Source organism: Clupea harengus, chromosome 21 (assembly GCF_900700415.2).
Source record: "Clupea harengus chromosome 21, Ch_v2.0.2, whole genome shotgun sequence".
Taxonomy (NCBI): Eukaryota; Metazoa; Chordata; class Actinopteri; order Clupeiformes; family Clupeidae; genus Clupea; species Clupea harengus.
The window spans coordinates 3619955-3639851 of NC_045172.1; the positions used below are offsets into that span (position 1 = coordinate 3619955).

The 19897-nt window shown below is 42.6% G+C and overlaps 2 protein-coding genes and 1 pseudogene across 2 annotated transcripts in view; 1 reads left to right on the forward strand and 2 right to left on the reverse strand.

The window, feature by feature from the left end:
* Positions 1–2986: 2986 nt before the first annotated feature.
* LOC105893257 lies at positions 2987–3471 on the reverse strand (annotated as a pseudogene).
* Positions 3472–5201: 1730 nt separating this feature from the next.
* Positions 5202–19897, forward strand: part of cplane1 (ciliogenesis and planar polarity effector 1) — a 33300-nt gene continuing 18604 nt past the window's right edge. The window contains exons 1-15 of the mRNA XM_031559160.2: positions 5202–6071; positions 6170–6305; positions 6399–6518; positions 7129–7361; positions 7559–7665; positions 8213–8369; positions 14596–14699; positions 14884–15066; positions 15373–15613; positions 15911–16063; positions 16334–17034; positions 17154–17344; positions 17534–17614; positions 17942–18094; positions 18551–18718. Of these exons, the coding sequence (XP_031415020.1) occupies positions 5991–6071; positions 6170–6305; positions 6399–6518; positions 7129–7361; positions 7559–7665; positions 8213–8369; positions 14596–14699; positions 14884–15066; positions 15373–15613; positions 15911–16063; positions 16334–17034; positions 17154–17344; positions 17534–17614; positions 17942–18094; positions 18551–18718 (2809 nt within the window). The 5' untranslated portion in view covers positions 5202–5990. The remainder of the gene's footprint in view (positions 6072–6169; positions 6306–6398; positions 6519–7128; positions 7362–7558; positions 7666–8212; positions 8370–14595; positions 14700–14883; positions 15067–15372; positions 15614–15910; positions 16064–16333; positions 17035–17153; positions 17345–17533; positions 17615–17941; positions 18095–18550; positions 18719–19897) is intronic.
* On the reverse strand, positions 8912–12102 carry LOC105893285 (pepsin A-like). The gene is made up of 9 exons (XM_012819674.2): positions 11688–12102; positions 11403–11547; positions 11195–11312; positions 10860–10978; positions 10437–10630; positions 10158–10274; positions 9826–9949; positions 9473–9571; positions 8912–9316 (listed from the first exon to the last, which is right to left on the reverse strand). Exons 1-9 carry the CDS (start codon positions 11741–11743, stop codon positions 9179–9181), a joined length of 1110 nt encoding a protein of 369 aa, XP_012675128.2. The 5' UTR covers positions 11744–12102; the 3' UTR covers positions 8912–9178.

The following is a 19897-nucleotide window of genomic DNA, read 5'->3' on the forward strand; positions in this document are numbered from 1 at the left end:
ACAATACTTGTGGATTGGCATGTTAGTACAGGATAAATGAGATTGCTGTACTGGGAAAAAAACCTGCACATTTTCATTTAATGAGGGATGATTTAACAGCATACAGGAATTTACAAACTAGTTTTAACATCATCTTCAAATTTATTCTGATGGTAAATGATCATGTGGTTTCCTCGACTGTAGTAGCCCCAGGCTGTGCATTATGTAGTTCTATGTTTTTTTCCGGGAAACCTCCTAAAAATGTAAGAAAAGCATTCACAGTATGGCCAAAAGATCCCAGTTAGCATACTAGCAAGCTTTTATCAATGCACCCTCTGTTGTTGGGATTACCAGTGTTCTAGCATGTCTTTTATGTAGTTAGCGCGCTAAATTTAGACCAAAACGTCTTACTGCTGCTTTAACACACACAAAAAAAACATTTCGATTATGCGTTTTTCACTTGATTACTTCTGTGTAACGATTCAGAGAGAATACCAAATGTTGTCAGGGAAATTGTTGAAATGTGCATAATATTCAGCTCTAAATATGAATCAAGCAGTCTGAGATAGATACATTTATTGTATGGTGGAATTCTTGTTTTAATACTGGTGAGGACTGCTTTACCAAATAAGAAATATCTGCCACCTATCCTTAATCCTCAACTAAACAGCTCTAGTAACTAATAAACCCAAATAAACTATAAACTACCTCTCACCAGACATGTACCCTTTCCCTTGCCCTAACTAAAACTTATATCATACCCTACTCTACCCTTAAATAAATGTGTTACTCTAAAGAGTTTGTGCACAAAATATAATGGGCCTGAAAAATTGGAGGGGATTTGAAGTCATTTTCCAGTGTTAGTGTTATGTGATTACCAAATAATCTAAGGTACAATCATGTACAGTCATGCGTGAAGAACAAACACTGATTGCAAATCCAGGGGGTGGGTGTGTTTGTTGAGCCGAGCTTGTCTCGGGGTTGCTACACGTGGAGACATTTTTGTTTGAGAATTAGAGGTTAACTCTTTGCAGGTGAATGACAGGGATAGTAGAATGAATTTGCTGTTGTATAATTAAATTGATCTTTAGATAATTAGGCAGTGCATCGTTCAGCCACTGAGATATGCATGTGAAATCTTATCAAGGTCTGTATTGAGGTGTATCTGTTGTTGTCCCTGTCCCTGGTATTCACATTCACGTGTCTTTGATATTCATTTTATACACAGTAAGTTTATATACATCATTTTATATACAGTATGTTTACATACATCATTTTGTAAACTGTAGCATCTCTACTATCGTTGCCGTATTTTTAATATGGTATTTTCTTTCCTCCATGTTTCTCTCATATATACACACACAAACACTTGTTCTTTATTTGTCCTTGATAACATTTAGCAATCTCTGTGACCTTTCAAACAAAAGTTATTAAATGGATAACAAGAAACGGAAACGGCTTTAGTTACTGATTAGGAACATTTAAGATTAAAATATCAGGAGAGGAAAATAACTCAATGTTAAATCGCATCACAATATGCAAAAATCCAACTTTTGCCACATTTATTGGTTTCTACTGCTGGTGAGACATCTAAGATAACAAGAAGTTAGATCAGCACAGACATTTAACCGTGTGTGAGCAAGCGAGCGAGAGTGAGAGGTAGTGTGAAGCTTATTTAAGTTGTAAAAGTATGTGGATCTGTAAACATTGTCCTATTAAAAAAAAAAATGTGTGTCTGATCAGTGAGATGAATGCATGAAAATGTGGGTGTAGTTTCATTATCCCATCATTTCAGTGTAACTGTTTTCTAAGAAGAATGGAGTTTATTGGCTGTTTGTGGTCCTCACTTCTTTTGCCGGTAGTACAGCCTGGGTAAAGAGATAATACTGGCCTGTTTTTGTCAACTAGTCCTCAGACCCTACAAGATAAAGGATTTCTCTCTACTAAAGGTCTTTGCAATATTTTTAGTTCTGGTTGTGAAGTTGTTCTTACTCCACTCCGATGCTAAGGTGATGTGCACTTCACTGAAGAATGTATTTCTACCGATAAAAAAAAAAGACTAAATCAGACTTTGTATTCATTGGTCTGCATTTCAAATTTTATATCTGACAAATATATATATTTTTTTTTACATAATGTGACAAAGAAAACTTTGAATTACGTTTTGTGTTCTAATCTTTGTATGTATTTGGTGCTGAAGAAGAATAAATTAAATTCTGATTATACTGAAACATTTCAAAAACCGTCAATATATTTGTTTAAGCAGTGTCTGCGGTGGCCCAGTATTCCATTTTAATGCCCTTTCTTTGTCCTCTTGTTTAAATGGACCTGTCAGATCTAGTAGAGTTGTAATGGGAAATTACTTGTGTCCCACTTGATTTTGTTGACGCAATTTCTCTTAATTGTCATTGTGCCCAGAGGTAAGGCTTCCCTGAATCCATTTGTTCATAATTGAGCAGTGAACAGGGGAACACTTAGTGAACCTTTTTACAAAAATGCAATTTAGAAATGAGCCCCTGCCAAGTACAGCTATGATGACACCAGTGTTTTCCACATCACATTCTTGATCTCAAACCTCATATTAACTTTTTTATTATTATTATTTAGATTATCAAGCACAGTCAATCTGAGACATTCTGATCCATCTTGCAGCACACTCTTTGCAAAAATGAGCTTCTCCCCATGCAGGTGTGATGGTAACCAGATTCTGGAACACACTGCAATTTATGCACATTTTTTCCCTATAAAATAAAATTGACATTAAAATCAGTTATGTTTAACAGCTGTTTCTCAGTCACATGGAAATGGCCAAAAATGGTTTTGCTCAGTGCTATGTAAACACAGTCCTACAAGCACTGGGGCACTGACCCAATATCCAGCTCACCGTCTGCAGGTACAGTTGAGTTTCTTCACCCCGTGCAGGAAGATGGGGATGATGCAGGTGTAGGACGCACAATCTGGATGCTGGCAAAGACAATGCCAGCAATAGGAAGAGAATTTGCCAAACTTAAAAAAACATGATCTCATAGATTTGGTGGGCAGTGGGAGAAGGAAAGTTGTCTATGCAGTCTGCCTCATCTCCTTCCTCCAGGCCTACAAAGATTATATGGGGTATGCTGAAGACGATGGCCACCATCCAGCTTCCTCCCAACAGAGCAGCAACTAGACGCAGGTTGTCCAAGCGGATTGGAGCCCCTCCACGCTTCAGGGAGCCCACCAGTTTCTGGTACCAGAGGGTGGAGAAGATGCCGCTGGTCTCTGACAGGTCAGCACAGAACCGAAAGATTCTGCAATAGGTCAGACCCATGAACCAGCGGCCAGCAAAGTCAGCCATGGTATCAGGCAGATCTACCATGTAGGCTAGTTGGTGATGAGGTTGGACACAGCCAGATTGATAAAGGGGGCATCGTTAGTCTTCAGCTGAGACTTGGATCCTGGTAAGGAGCTAAAGGCTAACCAGTTGTTACCCACTATACCCAGTAAGCACATGATACCTCTGGCGAAGGATACCTCTGGTGAGTAGGTTATGTAGTATTTATGTTGTCACCTGCAAGTGACATGCTATATATCCTAGCCTTCAGTTTTTACATCAACAGTAGCATGAAACCACACCCAGCAAGGACCAAAAGTCATCCCTGGGATCAGTGGCGGCGCCAGAGATTTTTTGCTGCAGGTGCTAAGGGGGTGCTCACGTTTTACCGAGGGTGCTATGAAATTAGGGTGATAGCATACGTGTCACATGGTTCTCTACTACAACACCTCCCCACCATATCGTCATATCTGTTTACATGTTTGCTCTCTGAAGCGTCTTTGTGGTCCATGAAAAGCGCCATACAAATCGATCGTAGGTCTATTATTATTATCATTAGGCTGCTTCCGACGAACGCGCACATAGCCGTGTTCCTCTGCGACGGTCACTGACAAAATGCATGCAGCATCAGCATGTTATAGATTCCGCAATCCCAAATACTTCACTTACTTCATTGGGGGTTAAACTTGGCGCCAGATGACCACCAGGTCACCACTACCATGTCTGACAAATTAAACTAAACATAAATAATTCAATACATTCTAAACTAAAGGGGGCAAATTAGAATAGCAGATAGAATGAACTAAAACAGTCAAAGAGTCAGAAATGCTTTCAAAAAGTATATATTATTTCAGGTCACAATCAATAAAAACATAGAAGCTTATGTATAACTGGCTAGCACAGACAGACTGCTCGTCCTAGGCTAGAATCTCTGATTTTTTTAAGGCGGATCCCGAAAAATCCCAAAAAGAGACCGCATTCATTAATGTTACACATCTAACAAGACCGTTCCACCTTAAATCTTAAACGGTGTAAAGATGCAGGCCCCTTTTAAAAGTGAATGAAACAAAACAGTAGGCACTCAAAACCACAATAATGAGAGCTAGATCATTGTATCATTGTACAATACAACTCTTAAAGAACAGGCAAAAATGCAAACAAAACTATGCTGGAAAAGCAAAATCCGGGCAACCCAGCAGACCAGGTGTAGCATGGCTAGCACCCTCAGTAGAGGTGTAGGATTGATCTCTTTGACCACGACGTTCCTCTTCTTCTAAATCAGATTCAGATACCCCTTGCATTTCTTCTTCTTCTTCAACGTCACATGATTCTTCTACTCGTAGAATTTTGGGTATCAAAAACCGATCCATTATTGTGAATTTGTTGATACTACCGCTTGACTTTGACAGTGCACTAGCTCTCTTTCTCCTTCAATCGTCAGGAAACGTCAACGTTCACGCATGCGACGTGTCTGTCGTGCTTCGTGAACAATCTGTTCATTTCAATCTGTTATTATTTTCTTTTGTGATTGAAATATTATTATCACACAGTAAATTAAATTAAGAACGCAGAATTAAAATAAATAACAATAATAAATAAACCATTATTTTATTGGGGGTGCTATGGGGGTGCTATGGCTAATCCAGGGGGAGCTATAGCACCCCCTAGCCCCCCCCTGGCGCCGCCCCTGCCTGGGATAGTCACTGGTTAACTGGTAAGGGAACTTTTTAGAAAAAAAAGAAGACTAATTTGAGTTAATAATTATGTGACGTGCATGATTCATTATTTAATTAATTCATTTCCATATCTTCATTAACCTTACACAATTGGTGGAAACGTATAGGTAGGAAGGCAGGTATATGTGTGGTTGGCATGCATCAGCTAGAAAAAACACAAGGTACGTCAACGTCAGTAAGTAACTGTCCTGGTTGAGTTACCAGGCAACGCTGTAGCTTCCCCGCGAGTGAGGTGCACCATAGAGTCAGGGCGCTCTCCGAGTCCGGAAGTGGAGGGAGATTCGAAATATTCAGTGTTATGCTCCTAAACTAGACAGTCTGACGTTTTACAACAAATGTTCGTGCTTAATGATATGGTGTGGATACATAGACAGCACTTAATGTGTTGTTGTACTTGGTAGGTAGCGTAAATACTGCTGTTTGATTTTTGTAATTTTTTTTTACAACATCGCAATCCTGACTGTTTTTCCTGCAGATGGGCATTATGGAGAGATATTTACGTTAGCAAGCGATTCGACTACTTCCAAACATACCCAATCTGTTATATGCATAGGAAAGTAACGTCGAAGGACTAAAATACTCATCGTATTTGGTACTCTCAATACTCATATGTACATATCTGCACTTCCCAATGCCCACGTTGTAAAGGCAAACAATCTTATGTCGGGCAGATAGCTATCCAAGCTAACAGATTGGCTAGCTAGATTGCATTTATGATTATCATCTGCATTACTAAACTCCCATAGCTAACTAGCTAACGGTCATCATCTTGATTAGTTATCCAGCCATGTATTCAGATGTAACTGAACGGTAACTGAATTAAAATCTCAACTTCACCGTGTAGGTCTCATGGACTTAACATTAGCTAGCATTCGTAAACAGCTTGGAGGCTGTTGTCCGAATGGACAGTGTAATAGTTAGAGATAAAGGGCAGAGTGAAGAGTGGCCCTATAGTGGAACTGGATATGGAGCTGAAGCTGGAAGTAGTGCTTTCATCAAGCATCAAAGGGAAGAAGCCATGGCCGCGCTTCTGCTGGTTAGGAATGGTAAGGCGAATTGAATGCGTGCTTGTGTATCCTTTACTCCATGGCCAATAACTTTTTGTGGGACTGAGTCATTTAGGGGTGGTATTGTTTCCTTGCAGGAGAAAGAGACCGTTTTCCTGCTAGATGACAACCGTATCAACGAGGTCAACATGGTGACAGGGCGCACTAAGAAAAAGAATCCAAAGCTGCAATCTGTGCTCCCCAATGTGGTGATAATGACCAGCTCTCCAAACGGTAAGTAGACTCATCTAGCAGTAGCTTCCTGCAATTGACACCTCTGATTCAGACATGGTGTAGCTAAGCCTTTAGCTGCTGTTCCCCTGGCAGGTATGTGGTTGGCTGGGGTACTTACTTCTGGAGATCTGTTTCTTTGGAGTAAAGACACTGACTTATTCAAGATGAGCTCTCCAGTGCCAGATGTGATTCATCAGCTGACTACAGCTAAAGGTACAGTATCTTTGAGGTAGTGATGTCCAACTATATATACATTTGTCCTCTTTGGTGCCTTTGGTTTTGAAGTAAAGTAAAGCATTAACATCAAATCAAATGATGTATTGAAGATTGTAAAGAGACCAGAGCTTGCCCACTGACTTTGTTTGTTTGTGTGTGTGTTTGTCTGAGGCAATGACTGTACAGTATATATAGTCAATGTAGATGCAGACTCTTATACAATCGATGGTCTGAGGACTGTTCTGAGTTCTGGTGTAGTGCTTGTTTTTTTATAGGACTACTGTCTCAGTGAGGTACAGATGTGCATAATGGTTCTGTAATTGTGTCAAGAACTAATTCTGACAGTTGAACTGTCACTGAACAGTGTGTGTGTGTCTGACCTTCTTGCTCATCACCACTCTAGTTTGTTGGCGGGTGTGGAGTTTTATTCCACAGCAAGAAAAAACGAAATTGGTCACTGGTCATAAATGTAGCTATAGTTCTATAACCCACCTATCGGGTGGATGAGTATTAGAAGGCTTGCCAGTAGTACGTCAGTAGAACGTGAAAACATTGATTTTGTTTGGGTGTGTGACCTACATGTGTTTGTGCGTGTGTGTTTGTGTAGAGAATGGAGTACCCCTCACTCTGCAGGTCTCAGGGGACGGCCAGCGCGTGCTTCTGGTGGCACTCTCGGGACAGGTGCTTCTGTGGGAGTGCACGTCCCCCCAGGAGCTCAGCATGGTTCGCGGGGCCACGGTCAGTGGACGCTGGAGTCAGGTCCACGCCCCTTCCAACATGGCCTTTCCTTCTAGCACTGACAAGGAGGCCATCTGCCACAGTGTCTTCATCAGGAGTCAGGTAAGAAACCCGGCAGCCAGTCATAGCACATACAGTGGTGCTATAAAGTTTGTAAACACCCCTAAGTAAATTGTGTACTTATTTATTCCCTTATTTACTGAAATGATTGACCATTAAATTACATTAGTGTCACTGTATATGCCAGGTAATTTGCATGAATTTGTGCCTGATCCTGCCTCTGTTTTGTCCCTGGCCAGGTTGTTGGAGATGTTTGCCTGATTGCATTTGTGTTCTGCGTTGGAGAGCAGCTCAGTGTCACCTTCCTAAAGCTGCAGTGGGATGAGGGAGTGGAGAGGAAGCTCAGGTAGGCAAGAGGAGGGGTGGTGCCAGTGACCCCCTATGGGAAGGGCTCCTTCTATTTTCATTGCTTTAGAACCATGTACATTTTGTAATACTTGTATAGAACCCTGCCTTGAATGAAGGTCAGTATGAAGACGGAGTGCAGTGGTAACAAGTGTGCACAGGTATTCCCTGTATTTCATGGTGAAATTGAAGTCATTTTTTGCTAGCTAACTTTTTCTAATATCCTGATATTAATTTTGTCATGTGAAGGACAGTTAAACAAACCTATTGTTCGCACGAGCTGCCAAGGCGATTCACTATGTAGTTTTGTGATCTGGGTCTGAAACTCATCAGAAATGTGAGAACAGATTTGACAGCAGGTTGCCACCAAATATATTATAGCGAAATGCATTGTTTATGAACCTTTTTTGGTGTGTGCAAAGCAAGTCTGCTGGTTTTGGCTAGTTAACTTGCTAGTTTTAGACAAAAACTCCTGTAACAACATACATTAATTTTTTTCTGATTGGTAATTGTTTAGTTCCTGAAGTAGAGTTTTGTTTGATTCCCAGTCCTGTGGGATATGGTGTGCTCTGGGTGGCCAAGACGTACCCCCTGGGCCAGCTGGCCACCCCCTGCTGCCCAGTGAAGTCCAGAGGAGCGCTGGTGTCATCGTTCTCTCCTGATGGCCTGCTGCTGGCCATCGTCATCAACCAGAAAGACCCCAGGGTAAGCTCCCTATGTGCTGTTTTCTTAGCACTGTGGTCACCCAAGCATATTTATATGCACCATAAGGCACCCCAGCAACCTGGAGGGACGGGGCTGACACCCTTTCTTTTAATTTCTGTTGCTATGATTGGGATTGTCTGAAATTCCAATGATCAGATTTGATGGTGGTGTTTAGCTGTTGCCTCAGAGGTCAAGCACTCTTCTTGGTTGTGGTGACCTTCATGAGGAGTTTTCAAGTTGTATTCCACAGCATTTATAATGCAGGGGAGTGGGAAGTCAGCCACCTGTCATACATGTAGCCACAGGTCTATAACCCATTGGAAGACCGTTGAAATGATTGGCCAGATGATCATGAGTTTTATCATGATCATGAGGCCCGACCCCTAATGTCTATGGTTGGAGAAAACACTGATTTTGTTAGGTAGTGTGACCCACGCTGTGCACTCGACCATGGACACAAGATGACAGACCTCCATTTAAATTCTTGGCAAACTCGTGTCCACCCTCAGTCTTACACCTACTGTCTGCCATCTTAGAGACTCCAAAGAAACAACAGGTGTCCGTTGCCCACTTGATTGCAAAGGTGTGTGATATGTGTTTCATAAAGTGAAACCAAACAGTTATGATGCAATTACTTTTAATCAATTCAGTCTTCTCACAGTTTACAGGTGCTGATGTAGACTAGACATGGATATAAATAGCCTGGGTGTTCTTTCAGCATGAGGCACTAACATTACTTTCAGTCGGTCCAAAATCAATCCAGCTACAAGTGATTTCATTGTTTCTATCACAACCAGAACCTGCTGGTTTTACACAGCCTTGGCAAGACCAACATAGTTGTTGGACATGTTGAAGATGGTGTAGTACTGCCTAATGAAGACATCACCCAAGATCCAGAGGCTAGACCCACCATTGCCAAATCCAGTGCTGCAGCCATAGTAGTTGGACTGCAGAGAATGAGATTTAGAAAGGGTCATGAACACATTCACTGTTTCATAATATTTTCTACAGACTTTTAGATATAAAACTACAAAAAGTGTATTATGCAAAGCAGCAGTAGTTTTCTAATGTATTTGTACTTCTGCTCTGAAACCAGGGCTTACCTGACGGACGTAGGCAGATGCAGGCAGGGTGAAAGCATGTCCATTGATGTTAATAGTGACTTCAGGCATGTTTGCAATGTTTTGGCAGTTCACAGAGGCCTAAGAACATACATAAGTATTCACTTAAGTAAATAAAATAAATTTCACTTTAGTGAAAATCAAATTTGAGAAGAATCTAAATGTTGAAATATATGTATAATATGAGTATAGATAGTATAAAAGCAGTGTCTTCCAAGCCTACTAGGGCAGTTATTATAAAGCGTCTAAATGGTGCTTTTTGAAAATGGCAAGTTTTTTTATTCCTGCCCCATAATGACTTGGAACACTGTGTACAAGCATTTGGTTATACTTACACCACCAACTGCGTTGTTGAGGCTTGAAATGTCACTGTTTGGTCCAACGATCAGAGAAGTGCCAGTGTCCACAATTGCCTGGCATCCACCATTGCAAGCAACAACATTGCCGTTGACGGTCATACTGGAATCAGCAAAACTCTGATCAAGTCCTACTGCTTCATACATGCAAGAGGTGCATACTTTCACATTTCAGAAATAATTCTAATTATCTTGAGCCTTGTTTTTGAGAACTCTTACAACATGTTAGCTTTTAAAAAGTTAGTTCTCACTGCTTTGTGTGAGCATGGCTTGTATTACACATGTATTTACACAAAGAATTATAAATGTACCTTTCAACAGTGATCTGCCAGTAGGTCTCAGAAGACAGGGGGATCCAGACGAGGTTGCCGGTGTAGTGGCTGGGATCATACCCACCGAAGGTCACCTCACTGCCAGTCGCAGAGTTGCTGTGCAGAAAAGTAGATGATAGAACATCAACTGCTTATTAAGAAACACACTGAAAAAGGTTCAGATGTCTGTTACAGAGACGCAGGCCACTATTGAAACGGATAATAAGCGCGACGAGCGCTGTTTTAGGGCACACAGTTGGTTTGTTAGGCAGTTGGTACCTGCTCAGGTACACAGAGAAGTAATCCTGCACCAGGCCCTGCTGCACCATGTTGTTGAAGACCGTCTGAGCCCCAGAGGCAGCCAGGCGGGGGAAGGCCAGACCCAGAATACCGTCAGCCTGCATGTGAGCCATGAAGGGAGCCTCGCTCTGGCTCAGTCCAAACGTCTGGTGAGGCACTTGGATACCTCCAACCTAACAAGGATGAATTGCAGGCAGGGTATCGTAGATGGTTTAAGAGTGTGGATAAAATTTACTTTGTGAGTGTAGTTTAATCCTCAGTTGTCACACTCATGCAATTCCTGGATGAATTTACAAATAGTTATTCCTTTTTCGAACTGGATAGCTACAAGTTTAATAATATGTTCTTTTATAGTACTGATTAGTCAGTCTATGATTGTTATGTTTTTGTCATAACACTCACGGCAACAACGTCAGTGCCCAGGAATCCAGTCATACTTCCAGTTCCGTATTGGATCTGCAGGGATTTTCCAATATTCCTGAAGGTTGAGGATTGGCTGGGGTTGAATTTGTGGTGGTTGTCTAAAGAAGAACATTGGCAACCATTGTTAATTAATCCATGACAATTCTAATTTGTCAAGTACCTTGTCAAGGGTTTTGTTACATTTGATGTTGATGCTTAACTTCTAATTCTATATAATATATAATGTATATAATTATATTTGCCCTTCATCTTTACACCATTTCTGGTTTGCTATTATATGAATCGGTACATGATAGAGGTAATTGTAAACATACTGCAGGCAGCACTGCTGCAGTACACAGAGGGCACCCAGAGGTTGGAAGAGCCAGTGTCGAAAATCACTCTGAAGGACTGAGGGGGGGTACCGATGGAGATCACCCCAAAGTAAGCCAGCTGTGTGGGTGGAAATAGCACATTGTGAGGTTGGCAATTTCTCAGACCCAATAATGGCCATTGATATTCATTAGACTATTATTGACTTACATCAGCGTCGTTAGTCATCTGCTCTGTGCCCACAGCAAACTCGAACTTGGCCATTGGTCTGTAGGGGAATTGCTGCCTGTACTCTTCCCAGAGGCCCTGCTCTTCCAGACTCTCCCTAGCAGTCTTCCCCTTATTCAGAGGGATCCTGGGAGAGAGAACCAAGACTCAGCATGGTACCATGTGTCACATAGTTATTAGTTTGTTACAGTTATAGGTTATAGGCAAGTAGTAGTAGAACATCTTTGGACACAACACTTCAGGAATAGCAGAAAAACAGTTACTGACCTGAGGAGGCACTCAGAGAGTGCCACAATGGCACAGAGGATAATGGCTGCCTTCATGATTGTTAGTCTGCTCAATGCCTTCACCTGGAGCTCAGTGAGCCATCAGTTGAACCTGTGCCTTTTTATACATACAACCTCCCCCTAATTTCAGTTTACTTTTTGATTCACCTTGATAAACTACCGTGAACTCTTATCATTTGTCTGATAGCAAATGGAACAGATAATCTGTATGTCCTTTTGACAATGTCAGTAATTTTGCTTAAATTCACAGGTATACTTGATAAGTAAGATACATTCTAATTATTTTTACATAGAAATAATACAGTTAATACAATACATGTCCATGGGCATGTAAGTACAGGATTAATAAGATTGCTGTACTTGGACATTTTTATTTTTATTTAATGAGGTATGATTGAACAGCATACAGGAATTTACAAATTGAGATATGTTTTTATAGGCAACTAGTTTTAACATCATCTTCTAATTCATTGTGATGGTAAATGGTCGTGTGAAGGGCAGATAAACTCACCTGTGGTTTCCACTTGCCCCCCAGGCTGTGCATTATGTAGTTATATGGTTTGGGCCGGCAAACCTTCCAAAGATGTAAGAAAATCATTCACAGTGAACGCCATTCACATTCTCAAAAGATCCTAGTTAGCATGCCAGCAAGCTTTTATCAGTGCCACCTATGCTGTTGTTGACAATTGCAGTGTTTTAGCATGTCTTTTATGTAGCGTGCAAATTTTAGACCTGTAATATTCAGCTGTAAATACATATCCAGCAGTCTGAGATAGATACATTCATTGTATGGTGGAATTCTTGTTTTAATACTGTTTTTTCTCTTATTTAAGGACCTCAGTTGGTGCTTTTACATGGACTCTAAACAGCAACATGCTGTTTCTCTAAGTGGATATGTATGTGTATGTGTGTTACAGTTAGACAGAAAGAGAGGACTGCTTTACCAAATAAGAAATATCTGCCACCTATCCTTAATCCTCAACTACCCAAACAACTCTAGTAACTAATAAACCCAGATAACTATAAACTACCACTCACCACTCATGTACACCTTCCCTTGCCCTAACTAAAACTTCTACCATACCCTACTCTACCTTTAAGTTCCTTTGTGTTACTCTAAAGAGTTTGTCCACAAAATATAATGGGCCCGAAAATTGGAGAGGATGTGAAGTCATTGTCCAGTGTTAGTGTTATGTGATTACCAAATAATCTAAGGTACAATCATGTACAGTCATGCGTGAAGAATAAACACTGATTGCAATTGCAGCAGGTGGGTGTATTTGTTGAGCCTAGCTTGTCTCAGGGCTGCTACACGTGGAGACATTTTTGTTTGAGAATTTGAGGTGTTGTGGGCCTAATTCAACAAAGCACTTACGAAGGAAGGTGCCCACTTGACAACCCCTGTGAAATGCTCACAAAGGCATCTTTGTTATTGTTGGTGGTGGTGGTGGTTGTTGTGGTGGTTGTTGTAAGTATTGATAAGTATCAGTATTATGGTTCTAGTGTACCTAGTGTGTTTTATCACTTGGGCTGAGTTGGTGGGTAGGTGCGCTTACATGTAAAAGTGAGAGGTTTGGCCGCCGTTAGAAGTCCCCAATCAATACCATGAGGAATTTCAAATCTGTTCCTGTGTATAACTAAAAACAGACAGGGCTGCGGGAGAAAGGGGCCTGTTGTATTTGTTTGTTTATTAATTTGTTTTTCATTCAAGTGATCAGGGTTACAGAGTACTGCAGTTCACTTAGGCAGAGACTTTGAATCTATGTTTTTTGTGTTTATGAGCGTGTGAAAAAGTTTATAGTGAACTGCTGTTGCAAAAGCATTTGCAAGTTAGCTGTCATGCAAAGCATCCCAGGATATGAATACAGCAAAAAAATGATGACGATTTATTTAAAAAGTAGGACCTGAAAATAGCTTCCTAATTGGACAGTCTGTCCCTTGACAAGTCTGAGTCTTGTCATGAAGATGTGCGATTAATGCAAACATATAATCAGTTGCCAAGAAGTGAATATATGAATATGTAGATATTTACATGGATACCAGGTGTGGATCTTATATACAGTATGTCTATATACATAATTTTATATACAGTATGTTTATATACATCATTTTGTAAACTGTAGCATCTCTACTATCGTTGCTGCATTTTTAATATGGTATTTTCTTTCCTCCATGTCTCATATATACACACACAAACAATTGTTCTTTCACTCACACACTTTTTAATGTGATGAGGCTAATTTGGGGCACTTTTAAATGAATGTAGCTCAAGTCGACTAATTCAAGTTATCAACAAAGTTATCTGTCCTTGATAACATTTAGCAATCTCTCTCAATTTAGCAAAGTTATTCAATGGAAAACAAGTAACTGAAACGGCCTTAGTTACTGATTAGGAAAATTAAGAGATTAAGATATCAGGAGAGGAAAGGCACTCTCGGGCGGTGTTTGTTCAATGTTAAATCGCATCACAATATGCTACCAGTGCCAAATCCTTTGGCATAGTCATTTGAAAATTCTAAATGAAATTTGAGTTACAGTTTCACATGATAACTAAAACATTTGAACATCTTTATAGTAGATGTTATGAATAGGCAGGAAGGAATTCTAGTTAGAAATTTAAACATGGGTTTGTTATTGGTAAAGTAGCATGGTGCTGCACTGTTAGCAGCGATATGTTGTCACCCTGTTTGTTATTAAAGGTCTCCAACTACTACAACTATAAGGTACTATCCATGGTGATATTCATTTTTAGATTACAGTCTGGATCTAAGTGATCTTGTTAAGAATGAGACTTGAGTTGAGGCGTTTTTACCGCTGATGATTACTGATGAGACCACTGATTGTTTGTTTGATTTGACGTGTTGTTATGTGATTTTGTGATTTCACAGGTGACTCAGGTGCTGTTTGTGAGCACTCAGAACTTTGTGTCCGTGTCGGCAGGATTGGGAGGTTGTGGCAGTAAGAACCTTACCATCCCTGCCAAGTATATCAGGTAGGTGTGTGTGAGTAGAGTATGCACTGAGGTTGAGAGGCACGCTGTTTTATTTAGTGCTAAGCAAATAGGTGCCCATAGAATATCTTATTTTTGTGTGCTTATGTGAAATGTGTGTGGTGTGTGTGTGTATGGAGAGTTCTGTTGCTACTGATTTCTCATGTCTCAGTGTCTCCCCCTGCAGGTCATATTGGGTAGCCAGTGCGTGCTGGTCTCCAGGCGGTCTGTTCCTGGCGTGTGTGCTGAAGCGCGGCTCCCTGCTAATGCTGATGCGCCTAGGCAGACTGCTCACCCTCTCCACAACAGGATGTGACATCGACTTTGGTCCAGCCCACTTCCTGCCCCTCCACCCTCTTGTCACCTACAGGTACGAAGTATCATTCAGGTGGTTCTTCAAGGACTATAATCTGCCTTATGCCTAAAAATAAACAGATATTATATTGTATGTGAACAGTAGAACATTAGAGGGAGTGTCATGTTTAAATAACACCATAACTGGTCTTCTGATCATAATAGCCATGATGTTGTTCTCAATAACACACTAAAAACGTCCCAAATAACTCCATTAACAGTGACCCGTCACTATGTGAAAGTGATCTGTTTCGCTGTCAGCTAGTTGGTTTTGCGGAATAACAGCACAGTTAAAACCCTTTCCAACCAATCCTCTGTGCAGGCCCCCTGCTCACTATGGGGCAGATGGCAACATCTCCAGCTCTAGTGCGTCTCTTCAGGACGTGTTCAGGCAGCGCTACTCCGTCACCTGGCACCCACGCCTGCCCCTCCTCATCCTGTCTGACGGCTACATGGCCACCCTGCTGCGGGCGCCCAGCCTGCCCTCCCCCACCGCCCTCATCAGCGGCCTGCTGCTGGACACGGCGCAGGGGCTAGAGCGGGCACGCATACTCCTGCTGCAGGTGTGTGCCCTAGATATACCCATACAAATACTGAAACTGATGTTTACACACAGATACACACCTATATACATATGCTCCTGATTGCTTACACACCGACACACACGCACACACACACTTGTGCACATGGGTGCTGTAAGGACAGATGACCTTGTCCACTACACACAGATGGAAGACGCACGTTACACACTCATTGCTGTTGCACACACATGCTCTACTGCTTGGTTTGGTGTTGTGGTAAGTGTATCGTTGTGCTTATTTGTGTGTCTCTCTGTTTGTGTGTGCACGTTTGTGTGATAGTCACAAGCCCATTTAGAGTCCCTGTTCAGCCTGAAGTTCACTGCCAGCTTGCAGGCCCTGAAGGACAGAGATACTCCAGTTCCCAGCTTGCCTCTCTGTCTCCAGGACGATGGAACCACAGACGACCTACAGGAGGCCTATGAGAAAGCCCAGGTCAGAAGCCTTCTCTTTCTCTTTCTCTTTCTCTGACTGCTGTGAGACTTCTGACCTCTTTTATTTTTTAAGTCCTGATTTCACCCATTCAGGCTATATCCAGTGCTTTGTTGCTGTTCCTTTCACAACACACATATGGTTCACTGTGTGTTAACTCTCTCTGTGTGTGTGTGTGTGTGTGTGTGTGTGTGTGTGTGTGTGTGTGTGTGTGTGTGTGTGTGTGTGTGTGTGTGTGTGTGTGTGTGTGTGTGTGTGTGTGTGTGTGTCCAGGCTGAGGCTGAAGATGATTGTGCCAACGACGGTCAGTCCTCTGGCGTGCGCAGGGAGGAAGGAGGCAGCCTGGAGTTCGCCTCCATGTTTGACACTCTCCACGCCCAGCCAGACCTCCTCGCAGGCCCCTCCTCACGCCCCGGTCAGGGCTCCGTGCCGCTGCGTTCAGAGCTGGACGAGGCCCAGCGAAGCCTCCTCACCGCCTGGGCCCTGCTGGTCTCTCTGGGTGGCCGCGTCGAGCAGAGGTCCAGGCTTTTGAAGTACGGCGTGCGATGCGCCGGCCGACTGGCCCTGCTGCTTCGGCTGGGTGAAGGCCTGGCCAATAAGAAGCAGCAGAGACGCTCCTGGGTCTCCTGCATGCTGCACCTCTTCCGGACGCTGCTGTCGTTCCAGCCCTGGGACGGCCCCCACGCGAGCGGAGGGAGCGGGGTGTCCGCGCTCGTGGAGCTCAGCCAGAGTTTCACCCAACTGCTCCTCTCCCCCTCCCCGGATCTCCCCCTCTGCTCCCACAGCTTCACGGCAGCCTTGGGCCTCCTGCGATTGGCCACCCGCTACATGGATGAAGCCTACAGCCCACCCCCCAGAACCCTCCCCCAACACACGCTCCCGTCGGACGAGTACCGCACCCCGCTGCTGCAGGAGCGGGTCGGAGCAACTGATCCCGAGTCAGCCGAGGCCTGCCCTCAGAGACCCTCCTCACGGTCAGTAACACTGCATGAGTGTGTTATGTCTGGTATGTGGTGGTGCTCTTTTCACACTGTGTGTGTGTCCTGTGTGCTGCAGTCAGATGTTACATATATGCCTGTTCTGTGTTTGGTAGACTGGCTTGTGTGTGGCAGGGCCTATACAAGCAAGCTCTTCAGTACCAGACTGTGCTGCGCTCTCAAACAGACCTCCAGGGCGGCATTAGAGAGCAAAATAAGTTGTTGGCCACCCTGTGCCTGATCCAGGGGGAGCTGCAACGAGCCGGGGTCAGTCTGGCAGAGGATTCGGGTCTGCACTGTCCTGACGGTAAATCTGATTGGTTAGGTTCTGACAACACTTTAGACAACTGCCTTGAAATCCTGCCTGTACAGTAACTACCGCAGATAGCCGAAACCGCAGCTGGTAGCGAACACCACATAACTTGGTTAACGTGTACATACCTATGATAAAGTGTCATTTCTGTGTGTGTGTGTGTGTGTGTGCGTCTACCTACAGGTGAGGAGCTCTTCCTCCAGGGGTCCTATACACAGAGCACGGAGACTTTGAGGGGGGAACTGTGGGCTGAGCAAGAGAGAGGTGGGCACCAAACACAAGCTAGGAACCTTTTCTTTAGGATTCACACCCCCAGACTGATCATACAAGCATCATCATGGTGTGAAAGGATAGAGCATTCACTGCATTCTCAAGATCAAACCATTATTTGTTTTGGGAATTCAATATTTAGGAGTTGGCTTGTGGGTGAAAAAAACATCCAAGGTTCTTATCTCAATTTAATGTTATTTAAAGTTGACTCTAGACGTCTAGCTAGAAGTCTGTAAGTTAATCTTGATCTACGTGATCTATGCTGTTTATGAGCCATACACAGCATTATATCTGTGCCTTCACTCCAACCCACATCCACAGTGGGCTCTCGGAGCTCTTACCTGCAGACCCGTTACGGCCTGGCCCTCCTGTACAGCCTCCTCTACCAGTACCGTCTGCGTGAGGCCCAGGCCCTGGGCGACCACATGGCCCAGAGACTGCTGCAGGAGCCTGGCCAGAAGAAAGAGGCAGCAGGTATGTTTGCATCAGAGTTGAGAACGTTGGTGTTAATATTAAATCATCAATTATTATTATCAGTGTTATTTATGTCCTTCCCTGTACAGAAGAACTCTCGAAAGCACGACATTTTCTCTTTATTTACCAGGGATGGTTATTTCCAGCTAAATGTCTTTGAAGCTGATTTAATTTTCTCAATCAGTTAAACTTCAACATTTTATCAGTTAAACATTTATTTAATTTTATTTGATCAGAGCACTTGTTTAAAACAGATCAACGGATCAAATACGTTTTTTTGATTGACAGTGTATTGTTCCATTCGTTGTATTAATTTCTGAGTTGGGTGCATGTCCGTTGTATTAATAATAAGGCTAGCTATCCTAGCTAAACGGTAGCCTTGCCCTACACTTTGAGAACCATGTGGATTGTCATTGGCTGTGTGTGTGTATGATGCCATGCTTCCCCCACTTCCAGAAGAGTGTGGGTGTGGAGGCTGGTTCCCAGTGCGTGTGCACCGTGAGGCAGCTTGTGCAATAGTACAGAGCCTGGGCAGATTCATGGCGGCGTATTTCGCCAACCAGCCGCTGGCCGTGAGACCACCCCACTGTGTGGATCTGCTGGACCCCCTGCACTTTCCTCAGGGTGAGCTTGTATACACTCATACCTCAGACACACACACAGACACAGTCTTCAAGTTATTTCACAAACACTTAATGAGTGTTTCATCTCTCCCAGTGTCTTTCTCTCTCTCCGTCTTTCTCTGAGTGTTTGACTTGACAAGAGCCTTGGTCAGTCACAGACCCTTTCCATAGAACTTAACCAATAACAGCCACATTTCATCAAACATTAAAAAAAAGTTACCTAAATGATATGCATTGTGCTAATCTTTAATGAATACATCAGTGTGTAATACTGATGCAGGGTTCCCGCGGGTCCTTAAAAAGTCTTAAAATGTCTTAAATTAAAATTCGGGTAATTAAGGTCTTAAATTGTCTTAAATTTCACGTAAAGTTGCAGTAGGTATTACTTTTTTTGCCGGTGCGCTTAATGACGATGAGAAAGCACAGTGGCGCATCGTAAAACATCTAATAGTTGATTAATTTAGTATTGTGTGAATTGAGTCTCCGCAATTTAATAGCTGTTTACGGTAGGTCGGCTACAGACGCTGACGTCAGGCTGCGTGTCGCCATTACGCGGTTGTCGATGTGAGGTTCAAAATGCAAAGAAGATGGGGAAGTGCAACGCAGATTTCGGTGCTTCATTTCGATGCCTCAGCCAATTGAACATGGTCGCTAGGTAGATTCCGTGGGGCACATGTAAAACTGCCCCAGCTCCCAATGTAAACGTTTTCCTGTGTCGCTCACGCTCATTGGTGTTTTCATAGCAACAGTCTTATGACAGTGAAGAGCAGGCAAGCACAAACAGAACTAGCCAATCAACCTTTTAACAGAGAAAATACCGAAAGGTAAACGGTCAAAAGTGTCACCGTATTTCGCACAAAAAGATTAAAACATCGCGACGTGCAGCAAATGCAACAAAACAATTGCGTGAAAAGAGGGGAGAGAAGGCAAGAGTCAACAGCAGATCAGCAACCGAAGACTGAAAAATAAACGGAGATGACAGCTAAAGATAGTCTCTTAAAGGGGCAGTACACATTTTCTCGTACTCAGTGTGTTCAAGTAACAAGATTAACTATAAACAAGATAGAAAAGATAGGTATAAACAAATCATAAAATGGTGAAATTTCATGAAATAAATGCAAACAAAATAAACATTTTTGACTCCAATAATACTATTTTTGCAAAAGAAGTTTGAAGCTGT